The sequence below is a fragment of the Xiphophorus maculatus genome, chromosome 9, assembly GCF_002775205.1.
Source record: "Xiphophorus maculatus strain JP 163 A chromosome 9, X_maculatus-5.0-male, whole genome shotgun sequence".
Taxonomy (NCBI): Eukaryota; Metazoa; Chordata; class Actinopteri; order Cyprinodontiformes; family Poeciliidae; genus Xiphophorus; species Xiphophorus maculatus.
Genome location: NC_036451.1, coordinates 29,239,115 through 29,257,042, shown reverse-complemented (window position 1 = coordinate 29,257,042; position 17,928 = coordinate 29,239,115). Strand labels below are relative to the sequence as shown.

At 42.0% G+C, this 17,928-nt stretch overlaps 1 protein-coding gene across 1 annotated transcript in view; it reads right to left on the bottom strand.

Annotated features, from left to right (window-relative positions):
- The window catches only part of LOC102235692 (cadherin-2-like), a 99,952-nt gene extending 84,595 nt beyond the window's left edge, over positions 1-15,357 (bottom strand). The window contains exons 1-2 of the mRNA XM_023339447.1: positions 15,165-15,357; positions 2,386-2,512 (exon numbers count right to left, since the gene is read on the bottom strand). Coding sequence (XP_023195215.1) covers positions 2,386-2,512; positions 15,165-15,206 — 169 coding nt within the window. The 5' untranslated portion in view covers positions 15,207-15,357. The remainder of the gene's footprint in view (positions 1-2,385; positions 2,513-15,164) is intronic.
- Between the last annotated feature and the right edge of the window lie 2,571 nt (positions 15,358-17,928).

Here is a 17,928-nt window from a genome sequence, read left to right as displayed (position 1 = left end):
CAGGAATCGGGATGTTCATGAGTGAAATCGGTTCTTGTGTGGTGTGTTGCTCCTGCCGTGTGGCTGGACACACGAACCGATCGAACCTGTTGTACTTTTATTAGTTCTGTGTGGTCACAGAGGTTTGAAAAATCGGCCGAAAATCTGCACGATTCTTAAATCGTGCAGAGAGCCTCTATTCCTCTCGTCTCGACCACTGCCCTAACGCTCTGACTCTGGTCGCTATGGTAGCGTTTACATATCCCTTCAAAATAAGATACAGATGCACCACAGAAACAAACATTTTACTTTTATGAAAATTTTAACTCATGATAAGGACAAATTAATGGGAGCCCTGCGCTTGTTTCTCTGCAACGAGGCGCTCCCGTCTGGGAGTGAAGGGAAACAATAACTCCCGAAGTGATGCACAGGGTATTCATGATCTCTAAGTAGCGATGCAATTTGAAAGCTTCATTGCCTCATTAGCGAGCTGGTCACCGCATATCATGCAGAGCGGGCTTGGACTGTGGGAACCACCTACCTGGATAAATCCATTCTCCTGTCTCTTCTCTGGGCCTTTCCCCCTTTGCAAAGAAACTTTCCAAAGACATTTGTTTACTCATTACTCATTTTGCTACTTGTGGGCTCAATGTTGGCGCACAAGACATAACCAAGAGAATCCAGTTAAAGGATTTTCAAAATAAAAGCTCCTCCAGACTCACATAATACATAAAACGGAAATATTTAATTATTTCTTGTGAGGCCTGGTACCAATTGGTCCACGGACCGGTCCGATGCCCGGGGGTTGGAGACTGATGTAAGGTATACTGTATCTTGGTTGGGCTGGTGGGATGGCTTACAGCGAGCAGCAGAAAATGTATCTTATTTTTAAATTCAAAACTTGACAAGTATGATTATTCTCATTTTGGTCCTTAAAATACCAAAAATTCCACTTAACTTTATATTTTGGTCCATCAATGATGTAACTTTTAAATACTGAATGACTTACAGTTATTCAGTACTTGAGTAGACTTTCTTCCAAATTCTTTTTTACTCTTAATTTCTTGGACTGCTACTTTTTACTTTTATTTGAGTAAAAATATTTTTGAAGTAGTGCTACTCTTATTTGAGTACAACTTTTGGGTATTCTATCCACCTCTGTAATTATGTGAATAAGAATAAAAATTAGGTGGTCAACAATATGATCCATACTCCCACTGCCTGAGTAGATCCTGAGCACAGACTCCAGCTCGCTCTCAGAATGACCTGAATGTTTCAGAGTGTTAGTGTTGTTTTGGGGCTCTTGTTAGTGAGGAGAGTAAACAGCAGGGAGTCAGCTAAGGTGAGGCGTGCCACTTCCTCCTCCAACAGACTGAATCCAAAGCATTTCCCAGCCACACTGTGCTTGTTTTAGCTAAAGGTGTCAGATTCCACCTCTGTATCACCTGACTGCACAGAAACATGTGATCACACCTTTCTTCTCAAGTACAGGGTCTGTGCTTTTCTTAGGTTTTTCTGCTGCCTGGTCATAATCAGATGAGCCAGTTGACTAGTCCACTTTGATATCAGTATATATATACTTTTAAAAAAAATTGAAATAAAAAAAAAAAAAATATATATATATATATATATATATATATATATATATATATATGGGATTGTTCTCAATGACATCTCAGTCCAGAAATGTGCAGTCCTTGGCACAGCCAAGATACTGCGCAGGACCCTCAAGCTCCCAGGCCTCTGGTAGAGGACCCGAGCTCAGAGGATAAGAACCACCCGCGGTGGGTGAGAAGGGAATTTTATATGGTATATACATTTGAAGATATTTGTATTGGTCTTTCTATGTTTTTTTTTTTATCTGTGGAAGATTTTCTTTGCAGAAAAGATAAGAGAATTTACACCCCTTGTGCTTCAACATTACCTGCAGCTGTTGGTAATGTTGAACAATGTCAAAATTGCTGGTTTGAGGCTAATTGCTCAAACCAGCAATTAGCCTAGTGTTTTCCTCAGCTCTCAGATGTGCAGCAGGGCATTTGTTTGAAATGGGATAAAGACACTGAGCAAAAACGAGACCAACTACCAACTATTCATAGAACAGCTTGCCGTACACCTTGATCTAAAAGTACAAATATTTTAATGACTGCTTTGTAAAAATTATTCATCAACCAGAAATTTAGCACACATATTATGGGTCTTTGTTTTGAACATTGCTGAAACCAGAGGAACACAGACAGAGTTCAGAATGTCCCATCACACTCATTAACCCCACTGAGTTGGTATTAAAGCTTCATTGTCATTCAAAAACCAGCAGGATACTCCAACTGCAGCGATACTGGAGCTGTTGATTCAAGCGTGTGTGTGTCTTGTGTGTATGTGGGGGTGTATGTGTGGGGGTGCGCTCACCGTTAAACACAGCCTGCCCCTCTGCCATCTCTGACTCAGTTTTAGTGTAATATTCCTCTTGTGAAAAGCCCTTTGTGCACGGCAACCGATCCTGCCTGCTTGATGACAGCTCGGCCAGAACAGCAACCTGCAGACAGAGGACAGAGATGAGAGGAAGAAAATCATTCCTCCAGCTGCAAAATGTGCTGTTAACCTGATAAACATCTTTTTTTCTGTTCAAAACTTATAAAGAGTTCACCTAAACATGTCAGCCAATGAAAACGCGTCTGCAACTGGAAGTTAGCCTAGTTGAAATCTTTTTTCTTCATTTATTCCTCTATCCTGCAACACTGAGAAACAATAACATGAAACATAAATCCTGCTAAGATCCAGTCAGACACCATTATTAATCAGCAGGACCAGCAGCAGATAACTGGGTCAATTATTTCACATATAATAAGCATATTGTATAATAAGTACAAGTAAGTATCTGATCTAATTCCTTTTCTGGGTTGGGAGAATAGGAGTCTGAAACGTAGTTGCTAAGGTAGTTTTTCTGGATACTAAGTTTTTTCTAATCCCTGTTCTGGGTTGCTAAATAAGTGTAAGTAATCTGGACTTCTGGGTTGCTGGTTGAGAACATAGCAGCAGTCTGCTAGCTCCACAGGGTGGTCTAGATCAGGCTGGAGTGTGTGAGGTGTGTGCTTGTATGATTAAAGTAAGGATCCTGTTTTGCTTCTGCTTACGCGAAAAACTTGAAATGGTCACTTTCACTTTGCCTGTCAGAGTGTGTTCATATGGGATTGGAAGAAATTAGGTTGTGGGGCAGATGGGGTAGGAGGGATGGCTTTTATCACTTCCAGAATTAACAGAAACTGCTCTGATGACGCATTCACACAACATTTGGCCAGAATTCAGCCAGGTTGGCTTTTTTTAATCCTGATCAAGTTTTTAAGATAACAGAAGAAATGAGAAACACATTCTGTGCTGATGGATCATATCCAAATTGTAAAATTGCAAAAAAACCTCAAACTATAGATATTCTGTAGAACATAGCTCCAAATTATTCAAGGAAAATCCACCTATTCAAAGATTTTTTGCTGACCATGTCTAAAATATTCAAAAATGCAACTTGGGTAGCTGAAATACACAGTGCTACATGACTTGCTATTGGCTGGTATTTTCAAAGCAGTCAATCTAGAAGCACCATTCATTTTCCTTGGTGCTGATTGGTCATACCCATAAGAGTAACGTTGGGAACACTGTAAATCTCAGCTTCTTCAGTAGTGCCAAGACAGTTTTCACTGATATTAATGAATATTGCAGTGTTTGCTTTATTAAAATAGGCTGTAATAAATGTTTTTAGAGCAGCTGTCTTTTAGATGTGGTCTCTAACCCTTTTTCTCTTACCCTGTGCCTTTTTCAGAATTTTCCACATTGTGTCTTGATAAACCTATACCTATTTTGTTACTTTATGTTCTGCTTCTATCTTCTGTGTCTACATTTTGAAGCTCTACTTCCAATATGGTTATGATCAGGAGTGTATATGTATCACAAAACAAGGAAGTCAGGAAGAAACAAGTGAGAAAAGAATTTGGATCTAAAAATAATCCAGTTGTAACATAATACTTCAAAAAATAAAAGCCTTCTTATATATCTGTCTTTAATTAAAAGTCCACAGGCATTTGCAGCAAAGTTTAGCTTTCATCATCTGGAGTTACATAACAAAGTATACTGATCAGTAGAACTTGGAGTACAAGGTTTTTCTGAGATTATGCTGTTTTAATGCATCTTAATGATATTCTCTTCAGGGGGGCTCATCAAAGGGATAAAGTGAGACATTTAAATGCCTTTGAGTTAAACGCACTGTTCTTTAGTTTGAAGTGAGTTGATACCCAGCTGAGAGCGTGTTAGCTTGCTCTTTGTGGGTAAGATGATGTGTAGACTTCATGACAGGAACTCTCAGCTGGTTGAAATTCTAACATTGCAGGAAAAAAAAGATGATCAAAAGGACACAGAAAAAAACAGAACCATCTCCTCCTCAAAGCTAAGGCACAGAAAATCCATGCATCTAGTTGCTGATATTACTTTAGAACCGGGAATCAGTTTACAAGAGTTTAAGCTTGTCTGTTCTTGGGCAAAACACACACCAAGGTTCATGAACCTCGCAGTAAGACAGGAAAAAATGTCTTCGTTTTTGGAGACATGTCCTGCAGTCTGAATAAACTAACACCAAGGTGATTAGACCATGATGACTGTTAGAATAATTGGAGGAAAATGGCAGAATCTTGTAAGCCTGATCACAACTGTAAATTATGGGGGTGGGAGACAACATCATGTTTGAAATTTTGTGCTACAGGAGGGACTGGTGCACTGGTACATTGTTTCTATCAAGAGGTCAGGACCAAAATACAAATAGGCTATTGTGAGAAACCAAGACAATGCACAAGAAGTATCAGCCTACCCATTTTTGGTGAACCGTTTAGAATTTGCCTTTTTCCATCAGCTACTGTTTGTCTGTAGAACCTGCCGATATTCATAACAATCATCAAATAGGATGAAACATTTCATAAAGCACAGGAGCCATGGTTTGTTAAATTTTAACAAACTAATTTTAGCAGCAGCAGTTATGTAAACTTAAATTACTGTCCAATATAAAAGAGAAATGTGCTTAGTCTTCACTTTCAAAGTGACAGAATACATATTTTACATATCAAAAATCAGCAATTTTCTCAGCTTTAATTCAAACCCTATTTTATAGAAATCTGGTAATAATTTATATAAAAATCAGGTCACTAGGACCATTTTTGTGACAGAATCCTGCTCATTTCACATTAGAACAGTCTGTTTTTATGGTCCTGACTCAAAGCATAGAAATTATAGGTGTGCCGATCAATCTGCCACCAATCATAATCGGCTGATTTCCATGAAAAAGTGTATGATCGGTAAATCGCCGATCACTGTCTTTTGTTGGTGATCACCTGTATGTCACTTCACAGCCTGGCTGTGCAGTTTATCTCCTCTTTCCTTCACACTGCATAAGCACGTGGCAACAAATCTTAAGCAATATCGTGTGGAACTTCAACACTCAGAGTAAATGGGGAAGTTTACGCGTTGCGGTAAATAAAATTATATCGGGGGTGAAGCAGGTCAAAATACATCAACACAACAAATCTAATATGACATTTAAAAAACAAACACTTGACGGAGTTTGGCTATATCAAGGCTCATTGTAGGAAAAAAAAGACATACGGAGCAGTCAGACAGCAGGTAAAGGAGCGCACAACTACCAACATTCAGCCAGAAGGGCAAGGCAGTCAGAAAGCTAAACAAATAACCCAATAAATAATTTAAGTCAGCGAGCCAGAGGTGGAAGACGCTGGTTCTGCTCTTGCTGTTGGAACGCATTACTGGTAGTGATATTTCACAGCGCCATTTCTCCTCCACCCAGCAGTGAACTCTCACACTAAACGTCTGCTTAAAGCTGCAGCATGTAACTTATACAAAAACAAGATTTTACATATGTATTAAAACTTTTGCTGTCCTAACAAGACAGATAAGCTCTGGGGAAAATAATAGATCTCCACACAGAATAATTCTGTGTTCTGCAGAATTATTCCGCTCATTCAGAAACAACCAATTAGAACCAGCACCAAACAAATAGCCATGCTCTTATGATTCAGTAACTCAGGATTGTTTATTTTGATGCAACCTGCATTTGACTTTAAATGAATGTTTCTTTTTCTCTTAACATTATTTGATATAGGCAGATTTATTTGACTTATGCATAATTTATGGTACTGAGAACCTTACTGTTAATTATTTTACTGCAGGTTTTTCAGTTGTCCTTTTGACTGAGTAGCTGCTGTATAGTGCCTGCAAGTGTTTTGCATATTTGTCTAAATTAGGTGAATTTATTGCCAGATAATTTTTCAATTTTGTCTGATCATATAGTAGCAAATAATTTTCAGGGTGACATTAATTCTGTAATATTTTGAGCCATTTAAGTTTATTTTATCTGATGCTTATAGACAATGTTCTTTGGAATCTGTAGTCTAAGAAATAATAATAATTAAGTACACTAAATTATACGTAATAATAAAGTGACAAAAACTGTTATTGACAAACTATTATACACCCATATCTCATTTTAAGAATATTACTAAATTGCAATTATCTCTTAATACTATTTTACAAACAAAATGTTTTAATATTGTTTGTGACAGTAAATTGATTATACAACTAGGGTCACAGCATTCTAGAATTGTTCAAAATCCAAGAGAATTAATGGGGATTTATGGGAGTTAACACGTTTAAATGTATCTTAAAATAATTTTTTGCAGCCTGCTGACAAATGTTAAAAAGGATTGCAAAAAAGTGTTTAGATATATGAGGTGATGGGATTAGTAACATTCCGCTAAGCTTTTTATGTTTTTGTTGTTCCAAAAAAGATTTTTTTTGATACTATAATTCAAATAATTTACTTACTGTTGAATCTGAAATGTAATGGGGGTTTTTTACAGTGTAATTATGCTTGCCCAAGACAAAACAAAACCTTATTTATGTTTGATTATGATGCAATTTGTTTAAATTATGCCAAATTTCCAGTAAATCCCCATAAAATCCCACAATTCCCATGGAGAGGTTCCAATTTGGAATATTTCCAACTTTAATGTCCTGGAAATATTTTGCAGCTTAGCAACCCCATGATAGGCAGCAAGTCTGATTTAGAAACCTGATCTGGATTAGATTGGTCATGCAGAGGTAAAGATTTGTAGATTAGACATATTTTATCTCATAGCTTCCTATTTTCCTGCAAACTTTTGGAATCACACCTCTCAGAATGTACCCCACCAACCGGTCTCCAGCCAGGAGAACATAGCAGCAGTCTGCTAGCTTCACAGGGAGGTATAGATCATCTGCTGCAGGCTGGAGTGCGTGAGGTATGTGCTTGTATGATTAAAGTAAAGATCCTGTTTTGCTTTTGCTTAAGCCAAAAACTTGAAACAGTCTCTTCCATTTTGTCTGTCAGAGTGTGTTCGTAAGGGAATGGGAGAGATGGAGAGTAGGAGGGGCAGGGTAGATGGGCTGGCTTTTATCACTTCCAGAATGAACAGAGACTGCTCTGATGACACACGCACGCACACCCCCACGCACCCCCCCCCCCCCCCCCCCCCCCCCACACACACACACCCCAACTCACTCCTATTATCCTGAAAACCTTTTTTGGAATCCCTGTGCTCAGAATGTTGATATATTATAAAACACTGCTCAAAAAAATAAAGGGAACACTTAAACAGGTGTTTAACACTTAAAGTGTTCCCTTTATTTTTTTGAGCAGTATATATAAAATATAATATAAAAATATATACAGTACAGACCAAAAGTTTGGACACACTTTCTAATTGAATTCAATGAGAAGGTGTGTCCAAACTTTTGGTCTGTACTGAATACAGACCAAAAGTTTGGACACACAGTCGTGTCCAAACTTTTGGTCTGTACTGTATATATATAAAAATGGCGCCGGCTCAGCTGGCTGCCTGCAGACGCAGCTCCCGTCGTGTGTGTGTTAATCTGTGTATAAAAAATTCTTGCTGTAACTGCGAAATAATTTCCCTGCTGGGATGAATAAAGTAATTCTTCTTCTTCTTCTTCTTCTTCTTCTTCTTCTTCTTCTTCTTCTTCTTCTTCTTCTTCTTCGTGTGAGAGGAGGGTGAGTGGAGAGCGGAAGAAGAGTGAGAGAGAGCGCGAGTGTTTACTTTTCTATCTTTGTTTTGTCTTACTGTTTATTCACTGGGTGTTTGTGTTACTTGTTTAATTGTGATTTTGTGTTAGTTTTGTCACGTTTTAAGGGGATTTTGTGGGTTCGGGTGTGGCCGTCAGGCCGGCGTCTTAGGACGCCATGGTGGGTGTTGGTGGTGGGTCTTTCTCCACGCTGACGCGGAAGAACGGCATCAAGGTGGGTGCTGGTTCTCCGTGCAGCGTGGAGGAAGTTTGTTTGGCTGTGGGTGATGTGATTGGGCACGGGAGCATAAGGTCGGCAGCACGGATGAATGGAGCGGTGGTGTGTTTTGTGGAAAAAGTTGAGCAGGCTCAACAGCTAGTGGAGGTGGGCGTTTCTGTAGGCGATTTGTTTTTACAAGTCTCGCCACTTACCTTACCTGCAACGAAGGTAACGCTGTCAAACGTTCCTCCGTTTATAAGTGACGAGTTCTTGATTAAAGAGTTGTCGAGGCACGGTAAGGTGGTGTCGCCGCTAAAAAAGGTTCCAACAGGGTGCAAATCACCTTTACTAAAACATGTTGTATCCCATAGGAGGCAACTCTTTATGATTCTAAATCGAAAAGATGAAGAGTTGAATTTACGATTTCACGTGAGGATTGATGAATTTGACTATGTTTTGTTTGCCACGTCCTCAAATATGAAATGTTTTGGTTGTGGCAAAGAAGGCCACATCATAAAAATGTGCCCAGACAAGGCCGGACCGGCCCCGCAGGGTCCGGCGAAGCAGCAGGCGGCTGGTGAGAAAACAGGAAACCCGCCTAGTGAGGGTAGGGCAGCGGAGGAGCCCGCTGCCGCTGCGGGAGAACCCGCTGCCGCTGCGGAGGAATCCGCGGCTGCTGCGGGGAAACCCGCTTCCGCCGTGGAGGGACCCGCGGCTGCTGCGGGAGGACCCTCGGTTGCTGCGGAGGAGGCCGTGGCGGCTGCGGGGGAACCCGCGGTGGTGGTGGAAGAGCCCGCTGCAAGAGAGCTGGAGAGAGGTACAGTCGTGAGTGAGGGAGCGTTGGGAATGAGTGTGTGTGTGGGTATGGATGAGAGCACGGTGGTGTGTGGTGATGAGGTGAATGGTGGTGAGGGTGGAAGTGTTGAGGGGGAGAAAGACGGTGTGCAGAGAGAGCAGGAGGAGGTGAAGGGCGATGAGGAGCATTTAGTGTGTGGAGGTCAGGGAGAGAGAGTAGAGGAGGAGGTGGGTGGACAGAATGAAAGGAGGAACAGTGTAGAGTCGGTTGTTGGAGCAGGAGTGGAGGGAGAGACAGGTGAAACAGAGGAGGGGATGGAGCTAGAGGTTTCTGCCCCCATAAAAAGGCGCAGCAAAAGGAAAAATGTGGTGGCTGCTGTGCAAGCCAGTAAACAGGCCAGCAAGCTGGTTGCAGACAGGAGGGAGGTGTCAGATAGCAGTGACAATGAAGACTGGTTCTCTGACACCAGTGAGGTGTCCGTAAACCACAGTAGCAGTAAAGAACCTAGGTACCCGGTAGAATCTTACAGAACCTTTTTGCAACAAACCAAGGGATTGAGGGGAGTAAAAATAGAAAGTTACTTTCCAAATTTAAGACTATTTTATTTTTCTGCAAGATATCATATCAGAAACAAAGAGGTATCAGGTTTTACAGATACAGAAGTTTTTAGATTAAAGAAAATAATGTCAAAAGCTAGGAAACAATTTTGAGTAAAAATGATGTACAGTAGTATTTTATTATTTTTTATAAGGTTTTTATGTTTTGGTTTTAGCTTCTTACCCAATATGGATTCTTTTAAAATTGCATCTTTGAATCTTAACGGGGCGAGGGAAGCTCAGAAACGTGCATTGATATACCAAACATTAAACCAAAAGAAAATTGACATCATTTTTTTTACAAGAAACTCACAGTGATTCCTTAATAGAAACAGACTGGGGCAGAGAGTGGAGGGGGGAGGTCATTTTAAGTCACGGCACCTCCCAGAGTGCAGGGGTGGGCTTTCTGTTCTCCAGAGCTTTCACCCCAAACTCCACAGAAGTTGAGCACGTCGTTCAAGGGAGGTGTCTTTTAGTCAAAACAAAATTTGATCATTTTAGCCTGGTTTTTATCAATATTTATGCTCCCATCACCAATGCAGAGAAAAAGCGTTTTTTTGAAAAAATTGGGGAAAGGCTGGGTGATTGTGGGTCGGAAGATTATGTTTTTATAGGTGGGGATTTTAATTGTACGGAAAACGAGTTTTTAGATCGTAATCATGCAGAGCCGCATCCAGCGGCCCAACATGCTCTGCGGCAGCTGGTCTCGTCTCACGGCCTGGTGGACGTATGGAGGAGGATGCATGCAGGCTCCAGGCAGTACACATGGTCCCACATTAAGGAAAACCGAATCTCTTTAGCTCGACTTGATCGTTTTTATTGTTTTAAACACCATTTTAACGTGTTTAAAACATGCCAGATTTTACCGGTGGCTTTTACCGATCACTCTTTGCTTTTAGGTAGTGTTTTTATCAGAAACATTTTACCTAGAAGCGCTTACTGGCATTTTAACTCTGTTTTAACTTATGATCGGGGTTTTAGGGAGATTTTAGGTTATTTTTGGACGGGTTTTAGACAGAGAAAGTCTGATTTTACCAGCCTGAGACAGTGGTGGGACCATGGTAAAGTGCAAATAAAACTGCTGTGTCAGCAGCATACTCTCAATGTCACCCGTGACATCACCGGATCTATTAGAGATCTGGAGATGAACATCGTGGAGTTAGAACGACTTAGTGAATCCACAGGAAATCGAGAGCACATTGAAGCTCTCAAATCTAAAAGGCTAGTTTTAGCAAACCTGCTGGAGAATAAAGTCCAAGGCACATTGGTCAGGTCCCGGATCCAGAACATCACGGAGATGGATGCTCCCTCTAGCTTCTTTTTTAGCTTGGAGAGGAAGCACGGGCAGAGGAAGCAGATCCACTCTTTGCTGTCGGACACGGGGCAGCAACTGAGTGAACCAGGGCAGATCAGGAGGAGGGCTGTGGAGTTTTACCGTTCTCTGTTCCACAGCGAATATAAAGAGAACGAGGAACTGTTCGAGGAGTTCTGTGACGAACTGCCTCAGGTCTCCGAGGAGACAAACATCGAGCTGGAGCGCCCTCTGGGGCTCCAGGAGCTCCACACAGCCCTCCTCAGCATGCAGGGCCAGAAGTCCCCAGGCGTTGACGGGCTCACTGTGGAGTTCTACAAGGCCTACTGGGATCTTCTGGCCCAAGACTTGCTAGACGTATACAATGAGAGCCTGCTTACTGGTTCACTCCCCCTGTCCTGCCGCAGGGCAGTGATCACCCTGCTGCCCAAAAAGGGAAACCTGCAGGACATCAAGAACTGGCGCCCCATGTCCCTCCTCTGCACCGACTACAAAATTCTCTCCAAGGCTCTGGCCACTAGGCTGGGAAGAGCTATGGAGCAGGTCATCCACCGGGATCAGACCTATTGTGTCCCCAGCAGGTCCATGGTAGATAACATCTACCTAATTCGGGACGTTTTGGAGGTCTCCGGTTCATTGGGTTTGCAAACGGGCTTGATTTCACTAGATCAAGAAAAGGCATTCGACCGCGTCGAACACGGCTTCCTCTGGGAAACCATGAGGAGGTTTGGGTTCGGCGAGGGTCTTATCGCCAAGATCCAGGTTTTGTATAGTGATATTGAGAGTGTGCTGAAGATCAACGGCAGCATGTGTGCTCCTTTTAGGGTGTGTAGAGGCGTTCGACAGGGCTGCGCGCTCTCGGGGATGCTCTACGCACTCTCCCTGGAACCCCTCCTCCAGAAAATACGCTCGACTGTTCACGGTCTGGTTTTACCCGGTTTTAAAAACAATATGGTTTTATCTGCCTATGCTGACGATGTCGTTGTTTTTATTAAAGATCAGCGGGATGTCACTGTTTTAACCGAGATCACGAAAAAGTTTTCAATTCTGTCCGCTGCGAGGGTGAACTGGGGAAAAAGCGAAGCCCTGGCAGTCGGCGAGTGGTCCAACGGGCTCCCAGTTCTCCCTCAGGGTCTTTTATGGAAAAAGGATGGTTTTAAATATCTCGGTGTGTTTTTAGGCGATAAACATGTTGTAAAAAAGAACTGGGAAAATATTGAAGAAAAAATGAAAAACAAGTTATCAAAATGGAAATGGTTACATTCACAAATGTCCTACCGAGGTAGAGTGTTGGTTTTAAATAATCTAGTCGCTTCACAGCTGTGGCACAAACTTGCGGTGTTAGACCCGCCATCTGGGCTACTTGCAAAAATCCAAACAGAGATGGTCAATTTCTTTTGGAACGGTCTGCACTGGGTGCCACAGTCTGTCTTGTTTTTATCAAGAGAGGAGGGGGGTCAGGGCCTCGTCCACCTGGCCAGTAGAACGGCTATTTTTAGATTACAGTTCCTCCAAAAGTATTTGACAGGTTCCCCTGTATGGAAGGACGTGGCCAGCTGCATTCTCAGACGTGTTAATTTTCTGGGGCTGGATGCTGCTCTGTTTTTAACTGATTTTAGTTTTTTAAAGTTAAAGGGGTTGCCTCAATTTTATCAAAGTGTTTTAAGATCCTGTGCTTTTTTTAAACTGCACAGGACAAAATCGCATAATTCTCTGCATTGGCTTTTAGAAGAACCGTTGATCTGTGGAGCGAGATTAGACGTCTGCGACAGCACCGTGCCGGGCTGTTCTGAGGCGCTGTCTGGGTCCGGGACGGTGACCCTGCGGCGGCTGATAGTGGTGGCTGGACCGGACTTTGCCAACGTCCAGGAGGTCAGCACACTGTTGAAGATCCGGTCCGCCAGGCTGACACAGCGCTTCCTGGAGAGGGTGAAGGAGCGAATGACGGCTGGGGAGAGGCGGCTGCTACAACTACACGCCACAAAAGAGTGCCTGCCTGATCCGAATGACCCGTTCCCTGACGTGTCCCTGGATCCCAATTTTGGGGAGGAAAGTGGCCCCCTGCTGCAAAGCCCAGGATTAGGGATGGAGCTCTGCAAAACGGGGCCAAAAATACTATATAAATACTGCGTAAAGATCCTGAACAAGAGAACTCTTTGCAAAAGATCCGTCAGTGTATGGACTGACAAACTGGGAGGGCAAAAACCTCAGTGGAGGACTTTGTACAAACCTCCGATAAAGAAAAGGACTGGTGATCTGCAGTGGCGGATCCTGCACGGTGCCATCGCCACGAACTCGTTTTTATCGGTCATCAGTCCTGGGGTTTTAAACGAGTGTCCTTTTTGCAGTTTGTCCGAGAGTGTTTTTCATGTTTTTATAGATTGCGTACGTTTAACTAGTTTTTTACATTTTTTAGCGAGCATTTTTAGCCTCTTTGGCGTGGTTTTTACCAATTCTGTTTTTATAAATGGTGTACATTATAGTCGATCCACTAGTTTTAAATCCCGGATTTTAAATTATTTATTAGCCGAGGCCAAGATGGCTATTTATATAACTCGACGGGACAAAATGCAGGCTGGACCTCAACTCGACGCGGTGACTCTGTGGAAGGTGAACATCAGGGCTAGGTTGAGGTTAGAGTTTTGTTTCTACAGAGTCACCGAAAATTTGACGGGGTTTTTAGAACTGTGGGCTTTTAATAATATATTGTGCATCATTTCTGATCAGGGAGAACTAAAATATAACAAAATGTTAATGTAAATATTTATTTGTTTTAGTATCTTTGACCTGATTTATGTAATGTTTTTATTGTTGAATTATTGTACAATAAATGTATTGTTAAAAATCAAAAAAATCTTCTTCTATTCATAATGATCTGGCTGAAACAGTGGATGGATTTAAAAAAATATTTACTCTAGACCAACACAAAGCTTTCAAGTCTTGATTGGAAGCAAAATTTAAAGAAATTAAAAGTTCAAATCAAGACATTTTGGAAAAGGGACCTGATATCTGACACCTTATATCCAAGACAATTATCCATAGGGCCTTGAAGGTAAAAAAGAAAGCTACTGCCTCTAGCTGGAGGGAAGATCTGATGGTTTCACTGGATAAAAGGAAAGCTTCAAGACTGCTGACTGTGGCTTTCTGAGGGTAAGGCACTGCTGCTGGTGCCTTACACCAGCAGCAGTCAGTTTGAATCATCTAGCAAACTGACCTTTGACCTTCTGTATTGATTTGTGCACACAGGGAAATTTTCCCTTTTTTCTTCAATGTATTCTACTCAGCATACAATCACTGCCAGCCGAGCCTCATAAATGATGCTGCTGATTGCTGATTTCATCAAGTCACCTCCTTAGGAGGATACAAACATGTGTTCATATGATCAACTAAGACTGAGGGGGAACAAGAACGTGGTTGGTAAAAATGTTAAAATATAACCGTGGGGCTCAGATGGCCTGGAGAGGGGTGCTTTTCAAAGTTATTATTACTGGTGAGGCAAGAGCTGTATCTGAACCACATAGCAGGTAACATTACGGGTTGTTATTAGTAATATCTACTGCAATAGACAATAACTCCAGCTTGATCACACCCCAACAGATTCCCACATTTTTCCATTGGAAAGACTGCCACAGATCCCTAGAAGAGGCGGCTGGGCCGTCAGACAAACGCAGATGTAGCTATATAGACATCGATGCGACGTCAGTTTTGAAGCTCATAAAACTGCCATCTTTCTCCTCAGCCTCAAACGCCTTAGCCTGACTCAGCCCAACAGAAGAGTGCGAACCTTTTCAGTCAGGAAGAGGCTCAGGAACGGCCAAAACGCAGAACAGAAGGATGACTGTCTCTCTCCGTACTGACGGAGACTCTGAGCTCACATTTCAAACCGTCACGCACCGCCTGCATTCGTCTTGTTTATGACCAAAGTGCGGCACAGAGGCAGGTCTGGAACCAGCAGCATCTTTTCCTGATACCCAGCAGGAGATATGCGCTGTCTGTCCGTCCTGAATCACCGCGAACAGCGGAGAACCAATAAAACAACTCAGACTCAGTTGCATTGTCCTAATTTCCTCTGAACGCATCTATCTGGTCCCTTGCAGCTACGGCTGCTCTCTCTTCTTTCTACAAAATGAAAAAAAAAAAAACAGCATTTACCTCCACAGTCGCCATGGCCGTCCACACCCAAATGATATTCATTTCCTTTGTTAAAATTCCTCCTTCTATAACCGCACACGTCAGGTCATTTAAATCCAAGAAAACCCTCGCACCTTCCTCCTTCGAGCGGCCCTCCTTTAACAGACTTCTCTCCCCGCCTGAGCTGCTCTCCAACCAGGCTGGTACTGGTTCAACCCCCCGCTCTCCTGCTGCTCAGTGCCGCCGCCTACTGGTCGTACAGAACCCTCGCGCTATAGATGCACAGCTAGATTCTGTAATAACACATTTTGTCTCACGTCAAAAATGTTCACGTCCTAAAAATTATATACTTTTATTTCTTTTTTTGTTTTTGAACCAATTAGTCTTACCTTCTTTTCCCCGAAATGTAGCATTTTTTAACCCCAGGATCGATGATTAAACTGGGATTTTTCGGATATGCTGGCTTAAATAAACCTTGATTCGGTTTCACAAAAGAGGTAACACACAAATAACCATGGCGATTTACCATGCGCAGCTACCCTGTTCCAGATCAGACTGACAGCTAGCAGGATCCCCAACTTAAACTTGATAAACACATAAAGACAATTTCAAAAACAACACAAAGTAATATTGTAATATTATTTCAAACTGATCAGAAACATGAAACTAATCAGAAACATAAAAGACAAGGGCGCCTCGCTTAGGATGTAGTTTCTATGATTTTTTTAATCATTATTATATTGTATGACAGCATTGTACATGGCGAATAAAAGCTTTTGAAAAATGCAAAAATTCCACCCAAACAGTATTAGAAGTAATATATTCTATGCAATGTAAAAGAAAAAAGAAAAAAAAGTAAAACCTAAAATTTGAAAAGGACAGAAATTTTCCCTATTCCTTCTGATGAAAACGGTGGGTGAATAAAATCCATACATTTTATTGTTCCTGAGATATCTACATTTGTTTGGAGGCATTGTTGTACAGTACATGGCGACTACAAAAAACATGCTACATGCAGCACGAAAAAAAGCAATGTCAAAAGCTCAAATTATTCCCAGGTGGTGAACAGCTCAAAAGCCGTTTAACTGCCGAACTTCAAAATGGCCACTGCCTTGTGTCCTCCATGACAGCTCTGAAACTGGATGATTCTTTGCAATTAATTGGCAATGAATCACTGCCAATTAATTGCAGGACCTGAAACAGCCACTGTGAAACACAACTGACATTTTATATTGTAATTCTTAATTCTGCCACAGGATGTTGCTGTTGACCCCATTTCTTTGGGGGTGAAAAATTCATAAAAAGCTGAATATTATCAAAAGTATGAAGGTTATGAATACCAAAAGATATAGCCGGCCTTAGGAGAGCAAGCTGAATAGTATAAAAGTTGAGTGGTAAAATAACAAGAAGTATGCAGGAGAAGAAGCACGGAGAAAAAGTGAGCAACCAGAATAAAAATTAAAGCTTCTTGCAGCTCAGCGCCGCTCCAGCCTCCTGGCGACCGCGGGAGCTCTGCCGATGCCACCTGCCAGCCACCGCAGACGCTCTTGCGCAGTTACTGTACCAGTTCGCCAGACGATAAACACAGATGCGTTCAGCAGCGCTCCCTGATGACGCACGAAAAATCTGGTGCAGATCGGCCGATGCAGTGAGGAGATACAGTATATTAATGTATTAACCAAGGGGGTACAGTGAAGTCAAATTACAATGCTATTGGGCTCTTCAGAGATTCACAAGAGCCATTCATAACAAGTTTGGTTTAAATCGGATGATGCATGTGTGATTTAGAGTCAATTGTATGGTACAGCGAGGGATTGAAATTTGCCATTGGGCCATGCCCACAAGGTTCAGTCAGCAGCCAGCGTTGACAGACTTCATCATCATGTCATTTATGTCACTTGACACAAGTTTAAACCCAAATGAATCAAAAAGTAAAAGTAAGATATCCACCAGAAAAAAACAGGTGACTTCCTGTTGGAAGGAGGCGATCTTAGATGATGTCACCAATTGACCATGTGAATGTGATGAGGGCCAGTCTATAATGAGACATAGAAAGTCTGATACAGCTGTGACCTTCTATGTAGAAGTTATTGCACCTTGATGTTTCATGGCGAATGGTCAAAGTTTGACACTTACTTAGTCACGCCCACATGCTTTGATGTATGACAAGTCTTTTGATAACTTTTGACCTTTTAATGGCTCAAGAGTGTGCTGAGTGATTCTCAAGTCTGTATCTCAAAAGCTGTAGGACGAGTTCGACCAGATATGATGTTCAAAAATGACATGATGGTGACTTTGATCCAAAATGGGCGACTTCCTGTTGGGTTTGGACCATGGTTCCAAGAGACTTTTTTGTAGGACCTGACAAGAAAAACATATGTACCAAGTTTCATAATTCTGGGTTGAAGCATGGCTTGGGGCTCATCATTTAAAGTATTCCAGGGGGCGCAGTAGAGAAATTAGGCCAGGCCCGCCAATGATTGCTGTGGAAAGGATTGATCCTAGCAAGTTTGGTGCAGCTTGGCTAGAATCTGTGGAATTCAGAGCCAAACGTATGGCAACGGCGTTACAGGTCATTTCGCCACGCCGCCATGCTCACCTACTCTATTGAAACCAGTCACGGTTGGAATCCACATCACACCAACATGTCTTCTGTCTCTGGACACAGTTTTATGTTGATTAGGTCAAAGGGGTCAGATAGAGACCGTCCACAGTAAAACATAACACTTCCTGTTCTCAGGGAGTGTGACTTAAGTGATGTCACTATTTGACCATTGGGTATTAT